This window comes from Saccopteryx bilineata, chromosome 5 (genome assembly GCF_036850765.1).
Source record: "Saccopteryx bilineata isolate mSacBil1 chromosome 5, mSacBil1_pri_phased_curated, whole genome shotgun sequence".
Taxonomy (NCBI): Eukaryota; Metazoa; Chordata; class Mammalia; order Chiroptera; family Emballonuridae; genus Saccopteryx; species Saccopteryx bilineata.
The window spans coordinates 156,550,393-156,565,436 of NC_089494.1; the positions used below are offsets into that span (position 1 = coordinate 156,550,393).

The 15,044-nt window shown below is 43.6% G+C and overlaps 1 protein-coding gene across 1 annotated transcript; it reads right to left on the minus strand.

The window, feature by feature from the left end:
- Window positions 1-5,411: 5,411 nt before the first annotated feature.
- On the minus strand, window positions 5,412-13,789 carry VIM (vimentin). Its single transcript, XM_066280849.1, has 9 exons — window positions 13,064-13,789; window positions 12,323-12,383; window positions 9,286-9,381; window positions 9,024-9,185; window positions 8,416-8,541; window positions 7,863-8,083; window positions 7,360-7,403; window positions 6,566-6,651; window positions 5,412-5,771 (listed from the first exon to the last, which is right to left on the minus strand). The coding sequence occupies exons 1-9, from the start codon at window positions 13,624-13,626 to the stop codon at window positions 5,730-5,732; spliced, it is 1,401 nt and encodes a 466-aa protein (XP_066136946.1). The 5' UTR covers window positions 13,627-13,789; the 3' UTR covers window positions 5,412-5,729.
- Between the last annotated feature and the right edge of the window lie 1,255 nt (window positions 13,790-15,044).

The following is a 15,044-nucleotide window of genomic DNA, read 5'->3' on the forward strand; positions in this document are numbered from 1 at the left end:
GACCCGAAATATGGAAGACAGGAGCAAGGTCCGTCGTTTAACATTGAAGCTTTATTGTCTAGCTTGGCCAAGCGGCGGCAGCTCCAACAGAAATCTGAGGGAGAGCGCGCCGGCCCTTTGTTCTACTTAGTTTTTATAGTTTTGTAAGTGGGAAGTACAGAAGCAAAAATTGCAATTAGGAGCCCCTTACCACTATTGGTTATAGTCATATGTCCTTTAACATGATAGGACCGCGATCAATTTGCAAGCTATACATCATTTTGGGGAAAACAAAGTTTACAAGCCAACACAATGGTAGAAAGATGTCTCTTTACATATTAAAGGCATTCCTATATTATCTAGTGTTCATCTGCTATCTCTCTGTCCAGAGTCACACACACATTTACATAGGAGAGGTAGTTTCGGTGGGGACAAATGCCTGCAAATGACTCATTGCTATAAGAAAAGGTTTATTTTGGCTTTTCTCTTCCTGCACCTGGCTAGCCATTCACCCCTTTCCCCATAGGTGTGGTGAAATGTCTTGGAATCCATGTTTTCCTCCCCTTGCATTTACAATACAATGCCAAGGGCCATCCTGGTTATGCCAATCACACAGTACAGAGACTATTCTCACAATTTCTCTGCATACCTTAACCCAAATTAATAAAATGTTCTCCAAGCCTCCTAAAATATTAATATTAATTCTGTAGCCTTTGGTACTTTACAACACCTGCGGGTGAAATGGCTCAGTGGCTCCTCAATATTTAGACATGTTCAGATACAAAAATCCTTACTATTATGTTACAATTGCCTACAGTAGTCAGTATAGTAACAGGATGTACTAGTTTGTGGTCTAGGAGAGATAGGCTGTATTATTTGGCTGGTGTGCGGGTAGGCTATACCATCTAAGCTCATTAGTGTATGGTAAGATGTTCACAAAATGACAAAATAGCCAAAGGACACATTCCTCAGAATAAATCCCCACTATTAAGCATGCATGATTATAGCTGGTTTTCTTGTAAGAGGAGCTTAGCTAAGGAACGAGACCTCAGAACAAACAAACCCTGCCAACACCTTCGTATTGGACTTCTAGAGTCCAGAACTGTGAGAAAATAAATTTTTGTTATTTATGCTCCCCAGTTTAAGGTATTTTGATACAGCAGCCCAAGAGGATTAATACAGAAACTTTATTTAGCTAAAGTCTGGCGGGTTGGAGAGAGAGCCCTCTTGCAGGAATAGTGTCAGCTTTATCCTTGTTTTCAAACGAGAGTGAAAGCTGGTGTCCTCTCGCCCCTCCCCCATCACTGCACAGGTTTACTCTCTTAATCACACAACTCAGGAAAGGGATTTAGTTTCCTAGCACATTTGTCAGAGGCTGATCATGGGAAGGTGGATACTACACTCGGGATGCTAGAACTAAAACTCGCTTGTGACATTCACCAGCTACCTCTTCCACTTATCACCGCTTTGAGAGGACTTAGCCAGACTTCATTTTCACATTATTTCCATGAACTTCAGCATCCCCTTGGTAACTTCTTTCAGGCTCACACTTTGTGTCATCATTTTCTTCTCCCCATCCTGCATTTGATATTCTTTCATCTTGGATTAATGTTATAAATAAAAGAACCAAGCATTCATCTTTGCTTCATCATAGGTGGTGAGAACATAGTTTTATTTGCTTTTTAGTTTTTCAAAATGGAAGATAAGGAAAATGCTAACAGTATTATTAAAGATAAAAATTTTAAAAAGACATACATATAGATTTGAATTCCTATGAGAAGGGCTCTTGCCAAACCTTCCATTAAGCACTGATTTCTGACAGCCACTGGTAAGGGAGGCCAGCTCATCTGTTCCATTTCAGGGAGATGGATTTAGAAAGAACTGTAAGATACTTTTTAAGGGTGTAGAGCCCTGTTGGTCAAATAAGTTTGTAAATATGATATATATATTTGCTCGCTTATAGTTTGCATTGGGTGTGGGGGACAGGCTGTAAGCAATCAGGGTCGTTATAGCCTAAGGCTTAGTTTTAAGACTAAGCCTTTCCCACCCTAAGTGACTTTGTATCAGAGACTTTCTTGTTTGTATATTGGATTAAAGGTTTTGAATTCTACACTATAAAATGGGCAGAGTAGCCCATGCTGGGGGAGAGCAGAGCAAGGCCACGTGGAGGACAGGAGCAGCAGCCAAGATGGCAGAGTGCTGAAGGAGAAGCCAGTTTGTGCAGAGTTTGTGCAGAGAGAAGATGGGGAACAGGGGTGAGTAAGGCTGGTGAGCTAGAAACCTTTGATTCTAGGAAACTCAGATAAGTCAATGGCTTTGGGAGCCCTGAATGAAAAGGGAGGTGTTTTCCCACTGTGTGTATTTCTTTCTTTTTTTTTTTTTTTAAGATTTTATTTATTCATTATAGAGAGGGAAGAGAAAGAGAGAGAGAGAGAGAGAGAGAGAGAGAGAGAGAGAGAGAAAGGGGGAGGAGCAGGAAGCATCAACTCCCATATGTGCCTTGACCAGGCAAGCCCAGGGTTTTGAACCGGCAACCTCAGTGTTCCAGGTTGACGCTTTATCCACTGCGCCACCACAGGTCAGGCCACACTGTGTGTATTTCTTGCCCACAGGGTGCAAGCTAGGATTAAAGGTGATGGCTCACGAGTTCTTGGCTCAGTTGTTTTATTACCGTCTGTCCTAATCAAATGCAAACCTGCATGGGCCAGGAGGCTGTCATGGTGGCAGTAGCTACTGGCTTTACAAGCCCACTAGTTTCAAAATATAGGGGCAGTCCTTAGTCATCCTGGTTCCTTTTGCCCTGAAAAAAAACATAGCTTTGAGTTTCCTTTTTTAAATAATAAAAGGTCACATGCTTGAAGACAACCAAAAAGGCCTGGTGTCTTCCCTGGATGACCCTCATAAGCCAAAGAGGGTAGAAATAGAAGAGGCAGGGGAAGTAGAGTTAGGAGGCTGAAGGAAATACGGTCAGAATAGCTAGAGGACAGAAAACAAAACCAAAAATCAAATAGAAAGTATCTTAAGGGCCCAAAGACTGGGTGTTTGCTCTAGCGATGCTGTATATGCTATTTACATATCAATTCCTCACATAAGGGAAGATGGGGGGGTGGCAGCAGGTACATTAAAGTCTCAGGATGATTATCCTTTTCTATAAGGGCAGGATGACCAGAGCAAATCTATTGCTCAAACTAGTACACTTGTGAGTCTGAAAGGTGGCACTATTAACAAGTAAGCCGAAACCAAGACTGCACTAAGGGAACTAGGATGGAAAGTCACCCTAGCTAGGGGCCACTTCCTTGGCCCGTCCTTTCTTCACGCAGTGTCTGCAATAACAGACACAATGAAAAAGCACACTAATGTTACTTAGCACGGTGCCTTGCACTTTGGTGGGCTTTGCATGAACTATCTAGCTCAGGGGTAGTCAACCTTTTTATACCTACCGCCCACTTTTGTATCTCTGTTAGTAGTAAAATTTTCTAACCGCCCACCGGTTCCATAGTAATGGTAATTTATAAAGTAGGGAAGTAACTTTATAAAATTTATAAAGCAGAGTTGTAGCAAGTTAAAGCATATAATAATTACTTACCAAGTACTTTATGTTGGATTTTCGCTAAGTTTGGCAGAATAAATCTTTATAAAACAACCTACTATAGTTAAATCTATCTTTTTATTTATAATTTTGTTGCTCTGCTACCACCCACCATGAAAGCTGGAACGCCCACTAGTGGGCGGTAAAGATCAGGTTGACTACCACTGAAGCTACTTCCATCATTAACTCCTGAAGAAATAGATGCAAACACCTAAAAATTCCAAGTGATGACCATATCATTCTTGGAAGAGGGGGAGGGTAATAGTAATACAAGGAATTGGGATTTAGGAGAAGTCCAGGAATTTTCCCAAAGGAGCTTTCCTCCAGAAAAACACAATCTACCATAACAAACTTTATTGCCTCCAGGTAAGATCCTCCTCTTTCTGATTATCTAAACCAGTGGTAGTCAACCTGGTCCCTACCGCCCACTAGTGGGCGTTCCAACTTTCACGGTGGGCAGTAGTAAGTTATTTTATAAAGATTCTGCCAAACTTAGCGAAAATCCGACATAAAGTACTCGGTAAGTAATCATTATATGCTTTAACTTGCTGTAACTCTGCTTTATAAATTTTAGAGTAAAGTTACTTCCCTACTTTATAAATCACCATTACTGTGGAACCAGTGGATGGTTGGAAAATTTTACTACTAACAGATACAAAAGTGGGCGGTAGGCATAAAAAGGTTGACTACCCCTGATCTAAACTGTAACTGTTCTCCTAGAGCAGAGGTCCCCAAACTTTTTACACAGGGGGCCAGTTCACTGTCCCTCAGACCGTTAGAGGGCCGGACTATAAAAAAAACTATGAACAAATCCCTATGCACACTGCACATATTTTATTTTAAAGTAAAAAAAAACAAAACGGGAACAAATACAATATTTAAAATAAAAAACAAGTAAATTTAAATCAAGAAACTGACCAGTATTTCAATGGGAACTATGGGCCTGCTTTTGGCTAATGAGATGGTCAATGTGCTCCTTTCATTGACCATCAATGAAAGAGGTGCCCCTTCCAGAAGTGCAGTGGGGGCCGGATAAATGGCCTCATGGGGCCGCATGGGGCCCGCGGGCTATAGTTTGGGGACCCCTGTCCTAGAGCCTGATCCCAATGCCTGGTCTACCCAAAGCTTTTCATGACTATACCATCCATTGTCATTGCTTCAGGTTGGGAAAGCTTATTAACATACACAATTAGCACCATGTCACCACTGGACTCTCATGGATTCTCTCAGATGAAAAGATGAGGAATTTCTTTTATTTCTCCAAACACAAAGGTCTTTAACAATATCTAAACCTAGAGATAAATACAGATTAGGTATCACACAGATACACAGAAAAGGAGTTTATGTTGAAACTTTGAACTTTTCCCTGTTCTTTACACCTTGCTCATGAAAGATGCAGCTTCTCCATCCTGCCCACCACCCTGTGCTTTTCTTCCCATAGGAGAGTTTGTGCTACTCATATGCTACAAATATCAAAAAATACATATATTTGTATGTATATTTATTTGTTTTTAATTTTAAGTAGTCCATTTGTTAGAACTAAAATTACATATAGATATGGACCCAGCTGCACTTATTTTGTGAAAATACATCATTTTTGTACATTTTTGTTATGTATAATTTATTTATAAATTAAAAAATACTTAATTGGAAAGTGAACTTACCTATAATGAACAAATTAAGAACTATACCTCAAGCATAGGTAAATAGAAATTATCAAGTTTACCTAAATTTTTTTTTGCAGCAAATTAACCAACAGGACCAAAAAATACTTAACTGAAACAGAGTGTCATAATAAAATTGAGAGAATTGTATAGATATTATCAAATAATTAGGACACCAATAGAGTTTTACAAAGATTTATTGAAGCAGAGACGCATTGGTCAAATACTTGTTGGAAAAAAGCAGTTTTAATGGTATTCAAAAATACTTTTTAAAAAGTATTCTAGCACAAGTTTTCTTCGTAAACTAGATTACGTTGTAAACTTTTTTCTAAATCTTGGGAGTGTTGGTTCTTAAGAACTAGAGCTTATTTCTATTCCAAATCTATCTTGCGCTCCTGAAAAACTGCAGAAAGGCACTTGAGAGCTGTTTCTTTAAGATATGGATTTCTTTTTTATTCTTGCTGGTAATATATTGCTGCACCAAGTGCGTGCAACTTTTATTCCAGATCATCATGATGCTGAGAAGTTTCATTGATGACCTGTTAAAAAAGAGGAAACTCAAATCAATTATAATACTACAACGCTAAAGATTAAATTACCCCGTTAAGCATGACAAAGAAAAACCCTACCAATTATATGTAATTTATGGGGTAAGTTGGAAGGTTATGTTGGTTCTGCACGACAAGGGTTACAACTGGGAAGGGGGGGGCAGATAATATGAAAGATGCTCTTCACTTTTAAGCAAAGTAAGCATCTAACGGAAAAAAGAACACTTCAAAAATAAAAACAAAACTATGAGAAAGAATGATAGAATAACTCTATGCAATCAAGTTTAAAAGCAATAAAACATTTTGTGTGCAAGGGAAGATTGCAATGAGGATCACAATAAATTTCTACCATTTCTTTCCTGACATAGCCAGGTAACAAACTACTTAATCATATGTCATGTACTTGTATTATGTAACAAGGCCTATGAGTGTTGAGGGACAGTGATATGTCCAGGATCAAGACATTAGTAGTCTAATGAAATAGTTCATAAAGTTAGTTTAGAAAATAACTTAAGGAAGCTGTACTTCCCTTTTCAATTAAGGACCATAGAGAAATCACTAACTTGGGACTGTTCGAGGCCTGCTCTCTCATCTTCGCATCTAGGAGCAGCCCTACTTAGCTGGCTCTGTGCAGTGCTCGAAGAAGAGGCCTATTCTCTTTCTAGTCGGCCCGAGAGAAACGAAACCTCCCAAATTAGCTGGCTGTATCTGAGCTAGACTTAATGACTGAAAAGGCTATCAGTGTCTATCTGAGATTACACCAGTTCTGATTTAAAGATACCAACCTGTCCGTCTCTAGTTTCAACTGTCTTAATCAGAAGTGTCCTTTTTGAGTGGGTGTCAATCAGAGGGAGTGAATCCAGATTGGTTTCTAAACAAGGAAAAAAGACCCAAGATGAATACAAATGGAATTTTAAAAAGAAAATAACCATTTTGTCCAAAGAATTATGACTTTTGTTCACAACTGTTTAAAGCACTACTCCCAAAATATTCTGAAGACTATTCTCTATTTTATTTTATTTTATTTATTATTTTTAGGTGAGAGGAGGGGAGATAGTGAGGCAGACTCCTGCATGCGCTCCACCCAGTATCCACACCGGAGTACTGAGCTATTTTTAGTGCCTGAGGCTGATGCACTTCAACAGAGCTATCTATAGTACCCAGGCTGTTGCTGGAACCAACTGAGCCACTGGCTGCAGGAGGAGAAGAGGGAGAGAAGGGAGAGAGAAGCAGATGAAAGCTTCTCATGGGTGACCTGACCAGGGATTGAACCTGGACATCCATACACCGGGCCGATGCTCTATCCACTGAGCCACTGGCCAGGGCCAACTATTATCTATTTTAAAATCCAGCGTGACACCACTGCAGGTAAACATGACATAAACCACTGCAGTGAGCGCTCCAGCAGGAGGAAGGCAAAGGGAGTTTGCAAAGGTCAGACAATAGTTGGGTTTGAAAAGTATGGATGTTTAATAGAACTTCCTCTTATATGACATTTTTCAAGTATCATTTTTAAAATGAGTGCATTATAAACAGAATGGTTTTAAAATTTTTTCATAAATGTCAATCAAATGCTTACCCCTCAGGTTCAGGGAAGAAAAGTTGGGAAGAGGCAGAGAAATCCTACAAATGATAAAAGAAAAACAGTAAAATGTTTAAAAAATAACTCAAATGACAAGGAACAAATTTATACACTTCTAGTTTTTATCAAATATGAAAATTTACTCTTGCATTTCTATAAGTGAGGGATTTACTTAAGGAGCATTTACTTCTGACTGATCACATTAGTACATTTAAACACTGTTTTGCTCCAAGCATTTTCTCCACAGGGGCATGGCAGGGGCGGGGGCGGCTGATAGAACGGGAAGAGCGTTGCCTTTCACAGAATCATAGATTCAAATTCCAGCTCTGCTATTAGCTGACTAGGGCAGGTTCCTCAATCTCTCTGAACCTAAGTTTCCTTATTTATAAAAAGTGGTAAGCAGCTACCTCTAAGAAATGCTCTAAAGATGAAATGAGATACAATAGTAAAGTGAGTGGCCTGATACAGAGCCTAATTTGTGCACAGAAGTTGTTCCATACCTGCTCTCCTCGCCTTCCAGCAGCTTCCTGTAGGTGGCAATCTCAATGTCAAGAGCCATCTTAACATTCAGCAGGTCTTGGTATTCACGAAGGTGGCGAGCCATCTCTTCCTTCATGTTCTGGATCTCGTCCTGCAGGCGGCCAATAGTGTCTTGGTAGTTAGCAGCTTCGACAGCAAAGTTCTCTTCCATTTCACGCATTTGGCGTTCCAGAGACTCATTCTGCAGGAGGTGAGAAAGGCTTCCAATGTTATATTTTCCCAGAAAAACCCAGCTATTCCCAGAACCATTTACAGACCATTTCCCTTAGTGGCAAATGGTAAACACCCCAGTTTTAGGTGAAGAATACAGACACCAAGTCCCTTCTTTATGGGAGCAATAGTTTAAGCTAAATCCATTTGATCACAAGTGCTTTTTTTGAATCTGTCTTGACTTTTTTTGGATAAAAATAGACATTTTTCTTCATTTGTTTTGTTCAGATGTTGCCATGAGCTTGGGCAACTGAAGGAATGCAAATAGGTTATTTCCCCTCTTTTATTGCTGCTGATACTCACGGTTCCTTTAAGGGCATCCACTTCGCAGGTGAGAGACTGCACCTGTCTCCGGTACTCGTTGGACTCCTGCTTGGCCTGGCGCAGGGCGTCATTGTTCCGGTTAGCAGCCTCAGAGAGGTCAGCAAACTGGCAGAAAGAAATCAGAAACAGAGGTCACCCAAGCAACTTGATTCTATCTAAGACTCTACCTGAGCAAATGAGAAAGCCTAAAGATCACAAAGGCATGAAAGAAACCAAATTTTATACTTTAAGTTCAAATCTCAGTGTCCGCCAAATTGTGTCTAAATTTTTGTTTTGAGAATCAGAGAAAAAGGAGTGGAATGCTGACACTGATAGTTTCAAGTAGAAATTCATCCTATTACATTCATTTTAAAAGGGTGGAGGTCAAGGGCATGGTGTTAGGGTTTATTCTGAAGTAGAATCAAGGAAGAGTAATGGGGAGGGAGTCTGCTGAGAGTGGTGGGGAGGCTGCAGCAACATATAAAACTTGAAGTTAAAGCCAGCTTTCTGACTGGAGCTAACAGGTATTTAGGAATCGCAGACCAGTACACTGTTTGCAGAACAAAATGTCATTTCTTTTGTTCTAGCCACACTGACTTGTTTCATACCTTGGACTTGTACCATTCCTCAGCCTCCTGAAGGTTCTTGGCAGCCACACTTTCATACTGCTGACGTACGTCACGCAGGGCAGCTGTGAGGTCAGGCTTGGAGACATCCACATCGATTTGGACATGCTGCTCCTGAATCTGGGCATGCAGCTCCTGGATTTCCTAAAAATAAAACAAAACAAAACAAAAAACTAGACAGGTGAGCCATGTTGAGTATGGGTACAGCTTCACCTCATTCATTTACTGAAAGCAACCCACTTACTTCATCATGGAGTTTCTTCAAAAAGGCAATTTCTTCTTGCAAGGATTCCACTTTACGCTCAAGGTCAAGACGTGCCAAAGAAGCATTGTCAACATCCTATTATGGAAAGAGAAAAGACGGAGCTGAAGGATGCTGAAGTTTGTAGCTTATTTCATTTTAAATTAACCATATGAGCTTATTGTCTTAAATCAGGGGTCTCAAACTCGCGGCCCGCTGAACAATTTTGTGCGGCCCGCAGACTAATCCACGAAGTTCAAAATATTTTGGATAAAATTAAGTAAGCCCGTGGATTAGTCTGCGGGCCGCACAAAATTTTTCAGAAGGCCGCATATGCGGCCCGCGAGTTTGAGACCCCTGTCTTAAATGATAAAAAGGGTATTGACAAATTTATGACCTTTGAATAAGTTAATAAATCACCCACTGCTCAATATAGTATGTTTTCTTCTCTTACTTAATAAATTTGAATGTGACCCAATGTTGTACTCAAGGTTGCTAGTAGAAAATTTTAAAAAATAAATAATCTAACAGAGTAAAATGCACTCAATGAATTATTACTGAATCTACATTATACCAGCAAAGCTTTATTTTTATTTTTCTGAAGTGAGAAGGGGGGGCAGACAACAGACTGCCACTTGTGCCACACCGGGATCCACCCTGCGTGCCCACCAGGGGGCAATGCTCAGCCCCTCTGGGGTGTTGTTCTGCTGCATTCTGAGCCATTCTAGCACCTGAGGCGGAGGCCATGGAGCGTCCTCAGTGCCCAAGCCAACTTTGCTCCAGTGGAGCCTTGGCTGCTGAAGGGAAAGAGAGAGATAGAGAGGAAGGAGAGGGGGAAGGGTGGAGAAGCAGATGGGCGCTTGTCCTGTGCGCCCTGGCCAGGAATTGAACCCAGGACTTCCACACGCCAGACCGATGCTCTACTGCTGAGCCAACCGGCCAGGGCTGCGAAGCTTTATTTTTAATCTAGAAAATTAATGCCATAGCATTTTAAGATTTTTTTTTTTTGTAATGTCAGAGAATACCGTGGTGATAGCAGTTGACCAGATCTCATAACTTCATAAATACATGAGTCCATGTAGAACAGAAACTTCTGTTTCAAAAGTTTCAGTGTATACCTAAGCTCTTTGTTTCTCTATTCAGATCATCTGAAACGTATCCTTATGATCCAAAGCAAACATGTTGTCATCCAACATTCAGGTTGCAAGGCTAGGTTTACACTCCAATTTAGGATGAGCACTGGCAGCAATTCAGGTCAGACAAATCAGGAAAAGAAACATAACTCTAAGTTGTATTTCCTTTGCTTTCTCTGGTGGATGTTTTCCCCCTGAAACTTCTGTCTCATCCTACAAGGGTGTGTCCTTCCTTTTCACTTAGCACTGTCTCTGTCAATTCAGTTGCTTACCTTGGTTTAGAATGACTAGTTAAAACGCTTACATATAAGGAAACTACCGTGTATGCAGAATTCTTGCTGCTTTGGCTCTCCTGCATTTCCACCATTTGTAAACTGCTACATTCCAAATCAGAATGTGTAATTTGGCAAACTCAGATTTTACTTCCCCTCAAAGGAATGTCATGAGGATTTTGATACTTCTTGTCTTATAAGCAACTATATCTGCTGTACAGGTTATAGCTTTAAAGTCTTAAAACAGTGACACACTTCCACCACCTTCTGGAAAAGTGAATGAGGAATGCATAATGATAAAAAAATAAGGATTAAAAAAATAAAGATAATTTACTAGCCTCTATAAAAAAAAGTTCAGTGTGATAGTCTACTTCACTAAAAATAATATGAAGAATATTACCTAATCCTTAAACAGACCTTCTTTTTACTAACATTGTTTTATATTACGCGCTATTTTGCAGAAGACATTACAGATATGATTATAAATGCTCAGTTACTAAAATGAACCACACATTGCTGTTTTTAAATTAATCTGGCAAATGTATTTCTGCTTCAAATGTTATTCTAGACTTTTCATGTGAGAGTGCTTTTATGGCCAATCCCACTAAATGTTCAGGAGAGTAAGATTATGCTGGAAACTCTTCTGCTTTTGGATTCCAATTTTAAATGAAAAGATCCTTTAAGTCCATCTAACTTCTGGAGAAAAAAGAAAACCCTTTAATTAAAATTCCATTCTTCAGCCTTAGGGTTATTCTTTATTCATAGAAAGGATATTAAATAATTCAAGGATCCAATAAAGGACTTTCCAAATGTGAGGTGTGACTGTAGCTTTAAGAACTTTTCACATCACATAATTCACAAGTCTCAGCCAGATATTAGATAAGGGATGTTAGCAAATACTTGTGTCCAATTAGAACTGTGCTTGCATCATTACATATTCAATAAAAATGTAGCCTGTTGCAAAGCTTCTCGAGGAACACAAAGACTCCTATTATTTCTGACCAGAGCCACCAAACTGGCCAGAATGTCTGTATCTACATTCCATAGTGAAGCCCAGAGAAACCATTAATACCTTTCAGCCAGAGGACAGATGGCTCCTTCTCACCCTTACAAGATCACAAAATAGTTTGTGCATAGCGATATTACCATCTAACTTTAGTGCCATAATGGAACTTGCCTAGAAGAAAAGATTTGCTGGCTTAATGCCAGTTAAACTAAGTTTCTTATGCTCCAACATGGTTTACTAACTACAGGGCAGAATTGCTCTTTTTGCAGCCTTGTAAAAGTTTGCTAACTTAGCAAACCGCAATCTAACTCAAGACTGTAATTGTTCTAAATCAGAATATCAATGTGTTGCAAAACTAAAATGAAAAAAAAAATAATTTGGAAGAAATCTGGAAACAAAGCAAAAAATTAAATTCTATGTCCTAAGGGGCGGTTTAAATCATCCAAAGGTTTTTCCTCGGAGAAGCCCCAGTGTGGGGCCTTTCTGCCACTAGGGGGCCTTGCGCACAGACCTGTAGTTTGGCACTATTTAGACTTGGGGTAACGGAGAACTTTTAGAATTGCCCCGTGGCAGTGAGTTGAATGGGTGGGTGGGGTCCGGTGGTTGCAGGTGGGAGTGGAGTTACAAACCTGTCTGAAGGACTGCAGGGTGCTCTCGGCTTCCTCTCTCTGAAGCATCTCTTCCTGCAACCTGAAACAGTTGCACGCACATTAACCAAGGGGGAACCGGGAAACCGCAAGAGGCGGAGCAGCCACACCCAACTACCACGTAGCCGTCGCTGCTCCTCGAGACAAAAGTTGGTGCGCCTCCTCTGCAGGCAGCCAGCTAGCGACTGCGGCTTTCGTAACTGTCGGCAGGTTTTATAGGTATTTGGGCCGCAGCGTGGAAAAGCCACCACGGTCGCGGCTCGGACCCGCAAAGAGAACGCCGCCAACCCCGCCTCCGAGAAGCCTGGCAATCCTTTGTCTCTCGGGCTGCACAGCCATCCTTTCCTCCCTCCTCCGCTCCAGGGCTGGCAGCCCGCCAGAAACAGCCAAGGAAACTTCTAAAACTTTGGAGAGCCATTCTCAAAGTTTGCAAGGGCCTTCTTTCTACTACAAAGTTGTAGTTTCAAGAAATCTGTAACTTTAAACGGGTGTTCTTGGGCAACAAGTGGGAGGAGAGGGGAAACGCTAACTGCAACTTCTGAGTTCCGGGCGGGGCTGCACCACTTCAGCCACAGCCCGACTCCCCCGCTTCCCTCCCCGCCCGCCGCAGCGACAGCCGACTGCATCCCCCAGGGCGTGGCAGCTCCTCCCGAGGTGGGGGGCGTCCCCTCCCCCTCCCTCCCTCCCTCCCCCCCCCCACGGCCCGCGCGCGTGCCGCCTTACTTCTCCCGAAGCCGCATTACGTCCTCCGCCAGGTTGTCGCGCTCCACCTCGACGCGGGCCTTGTCGTTGGTGAGCTGGTCCACCTGCCGGCGCAGCTCCCGCATCTCCTCCTCATAGAGGTCCCCGAGGCGCGACTTGCCCTGGCCCTTGAGCTGCTCGAGCTCGGCCAGCAAGATCTTGTTCTGCTGCTCTAGGAAGCGCACCTTGTCGATGTAGTTGGCGAAGCGGTCATTCAGCTCCTGCAGCTCCACCTTCTCATTGGTGCGGGTGTTTTTGAACTCGGTGTTGATGGCGTCGGCCAGCGAGAAGTCTACGGAGTCCTGCAGCAGCCGCACTCCAGGAACACTGCTCCGCAGGCGCACCGCCGAGGAGCGGGTGGCGTACACGCCGCCCGGGGACGAGGAGTAGACGCTGCGACTGACGCTGGGCCGCAGCGCGCTGCCCAGACTGTAGCTGCGGGTGGACGAAGTCACGTAGCTGCGGCTGGAACTCGGCCGGCTGGCTGTGCCGGGGCCGCCGAACATCCTGCGGTAGGAGGACGAGGACACAGACCTGGTGGACATGGCTGCGGAGGGTGGCGGTGGGCTGGGCGGCTGCGGCGGCGCGAACTGGCTCCCGGCGGAGAGGCGAGCAAGGGTGCGGTGGGTGTGGTCGGCGGGAGCGCTGCTGCGTCTCTGGCGCGGGAACTCCGGAGCAAGAGCGGCAGAGGACCAGACCCCGCGGAGGGCGCAGTTTTTATAACCTGTACTCTCCCTCCCACTACTATCTCAGCCAATGGGGACTCGGCGAGTAACGAGAAGGGTGGGCGGGGGGTTGGGGTAGGGGCGCCCTGGAGCTTTTCTCATCCCGACTTCTCGGCTCCTCGAGTCTGGGCACCATTCCCGTTACTTCTTGGCTGTACTGGGACTTTCGGGAGCTTTCCTTTTGATAGCCAAAGCTCTGCTCACCCCTGGGTGCTGGAAAGGGCGGGGTCGTACGGTGGTGGGGCAATGCGCCCAGCACTGGATCAAAGGGTCTTGAGCACCGTGCCAAAGAGGCGTGGGAGAAGGCCGCGGGTTTGTGGAGGGGGGCGCAACAGGGCTGTGGGTGGCCCGCGGGGAGCGAGTAGGTTGGAAGACCCGCGGGCAGAGGCGCAGGATGAGTGGGAGTAAGGTATCAAGCAGGTTCGAAGGCACCGAGAAAGAAACAAAGAGTGTCTGAGATTGGAGCGGGAGGTGGAGGGCGCACACCCGGGACGCAGGGCTCGGCCCCGTGCCTCACAGCGCGCTTGGAAAGGGGTTCCGCTTGTGGCCGCACTTATTTCACCCTCTTGTCTTGGGGTTCATGTTCAGGAACCTAACGGGCATGATTTGTCTTTGGAATTCTTGAGCTGCTGGGCAGCGGCCGAGGAAAGCCCGTGGGGATCGGGGTGGGGTCGCTGAGTCACTGGCGTGAGTCATCGTGCCCTCTGCCCGCTGAGATTGAGGGCTCCTAGCGGTTCTCGGGAACCGTTAGACGAGATTGACTGTTCTCCCTGGGCCCCGCCCGTAGTTTGTTCCAAGTTCTACCGAAGTTTAAGTTGGGCCTCCGCTTTCTTGTGTACGTTCGCCTATAAGAGAGACTACAGCGCCTTGAAGTCCTTAAGAATTCTCCAAAGCCTGATTTTATTCCAACAAGCAGAATTCTCCGCAGCAAAAAGCTTCTGCAGACCCTCAATGGGCGTCCCCGATGGGTTTTTCTTGCCAAGTTCCCTCCCATCCTTCCCTTCGGTCTCCTCTCATTCTACCTCCACCCCCACACCCCCTCCCGCGCGCGCGCGCGCGCGCACACACACACACACACACACACACAACACCCCATGAAACCACACCCGACTTTGAACACCATATGAAAGTTGTGGGTAAAAGAGGAAACTCAGAGTACGTAGTTTCAAAATCAAATTTAGTGATCACTGGTTTTTGTGCTACAGTGGAAGTCGTTAGTTATAATCTCCCAACTATGG

Excerpts from the sequence above, each read along its gene's own strand:
- VIM (XM_066280849.1), bottom strand. The coding sequence starts at position 13,626 with ATGTCCACCAGGTCTGTGTCCTCGTCCTCCTACCGCAGGATGTTCGGC. Across the intron at positions 9,382-12,322 it reads CCCTGCAGTCCTTCAGACAG|GATGTTGACAATGCTTCTTT; the intron begins GTTTGTAACTCC and ends TTTCCATAATAG. Across the intron at positions 9,186-9,285 it reads TGAAGAAACTCCATGATGAA|GAAATCCAGGAGCTGCATGC; the intron begins GTAAGTGGGTTG and ends TTTTATTTTTAG.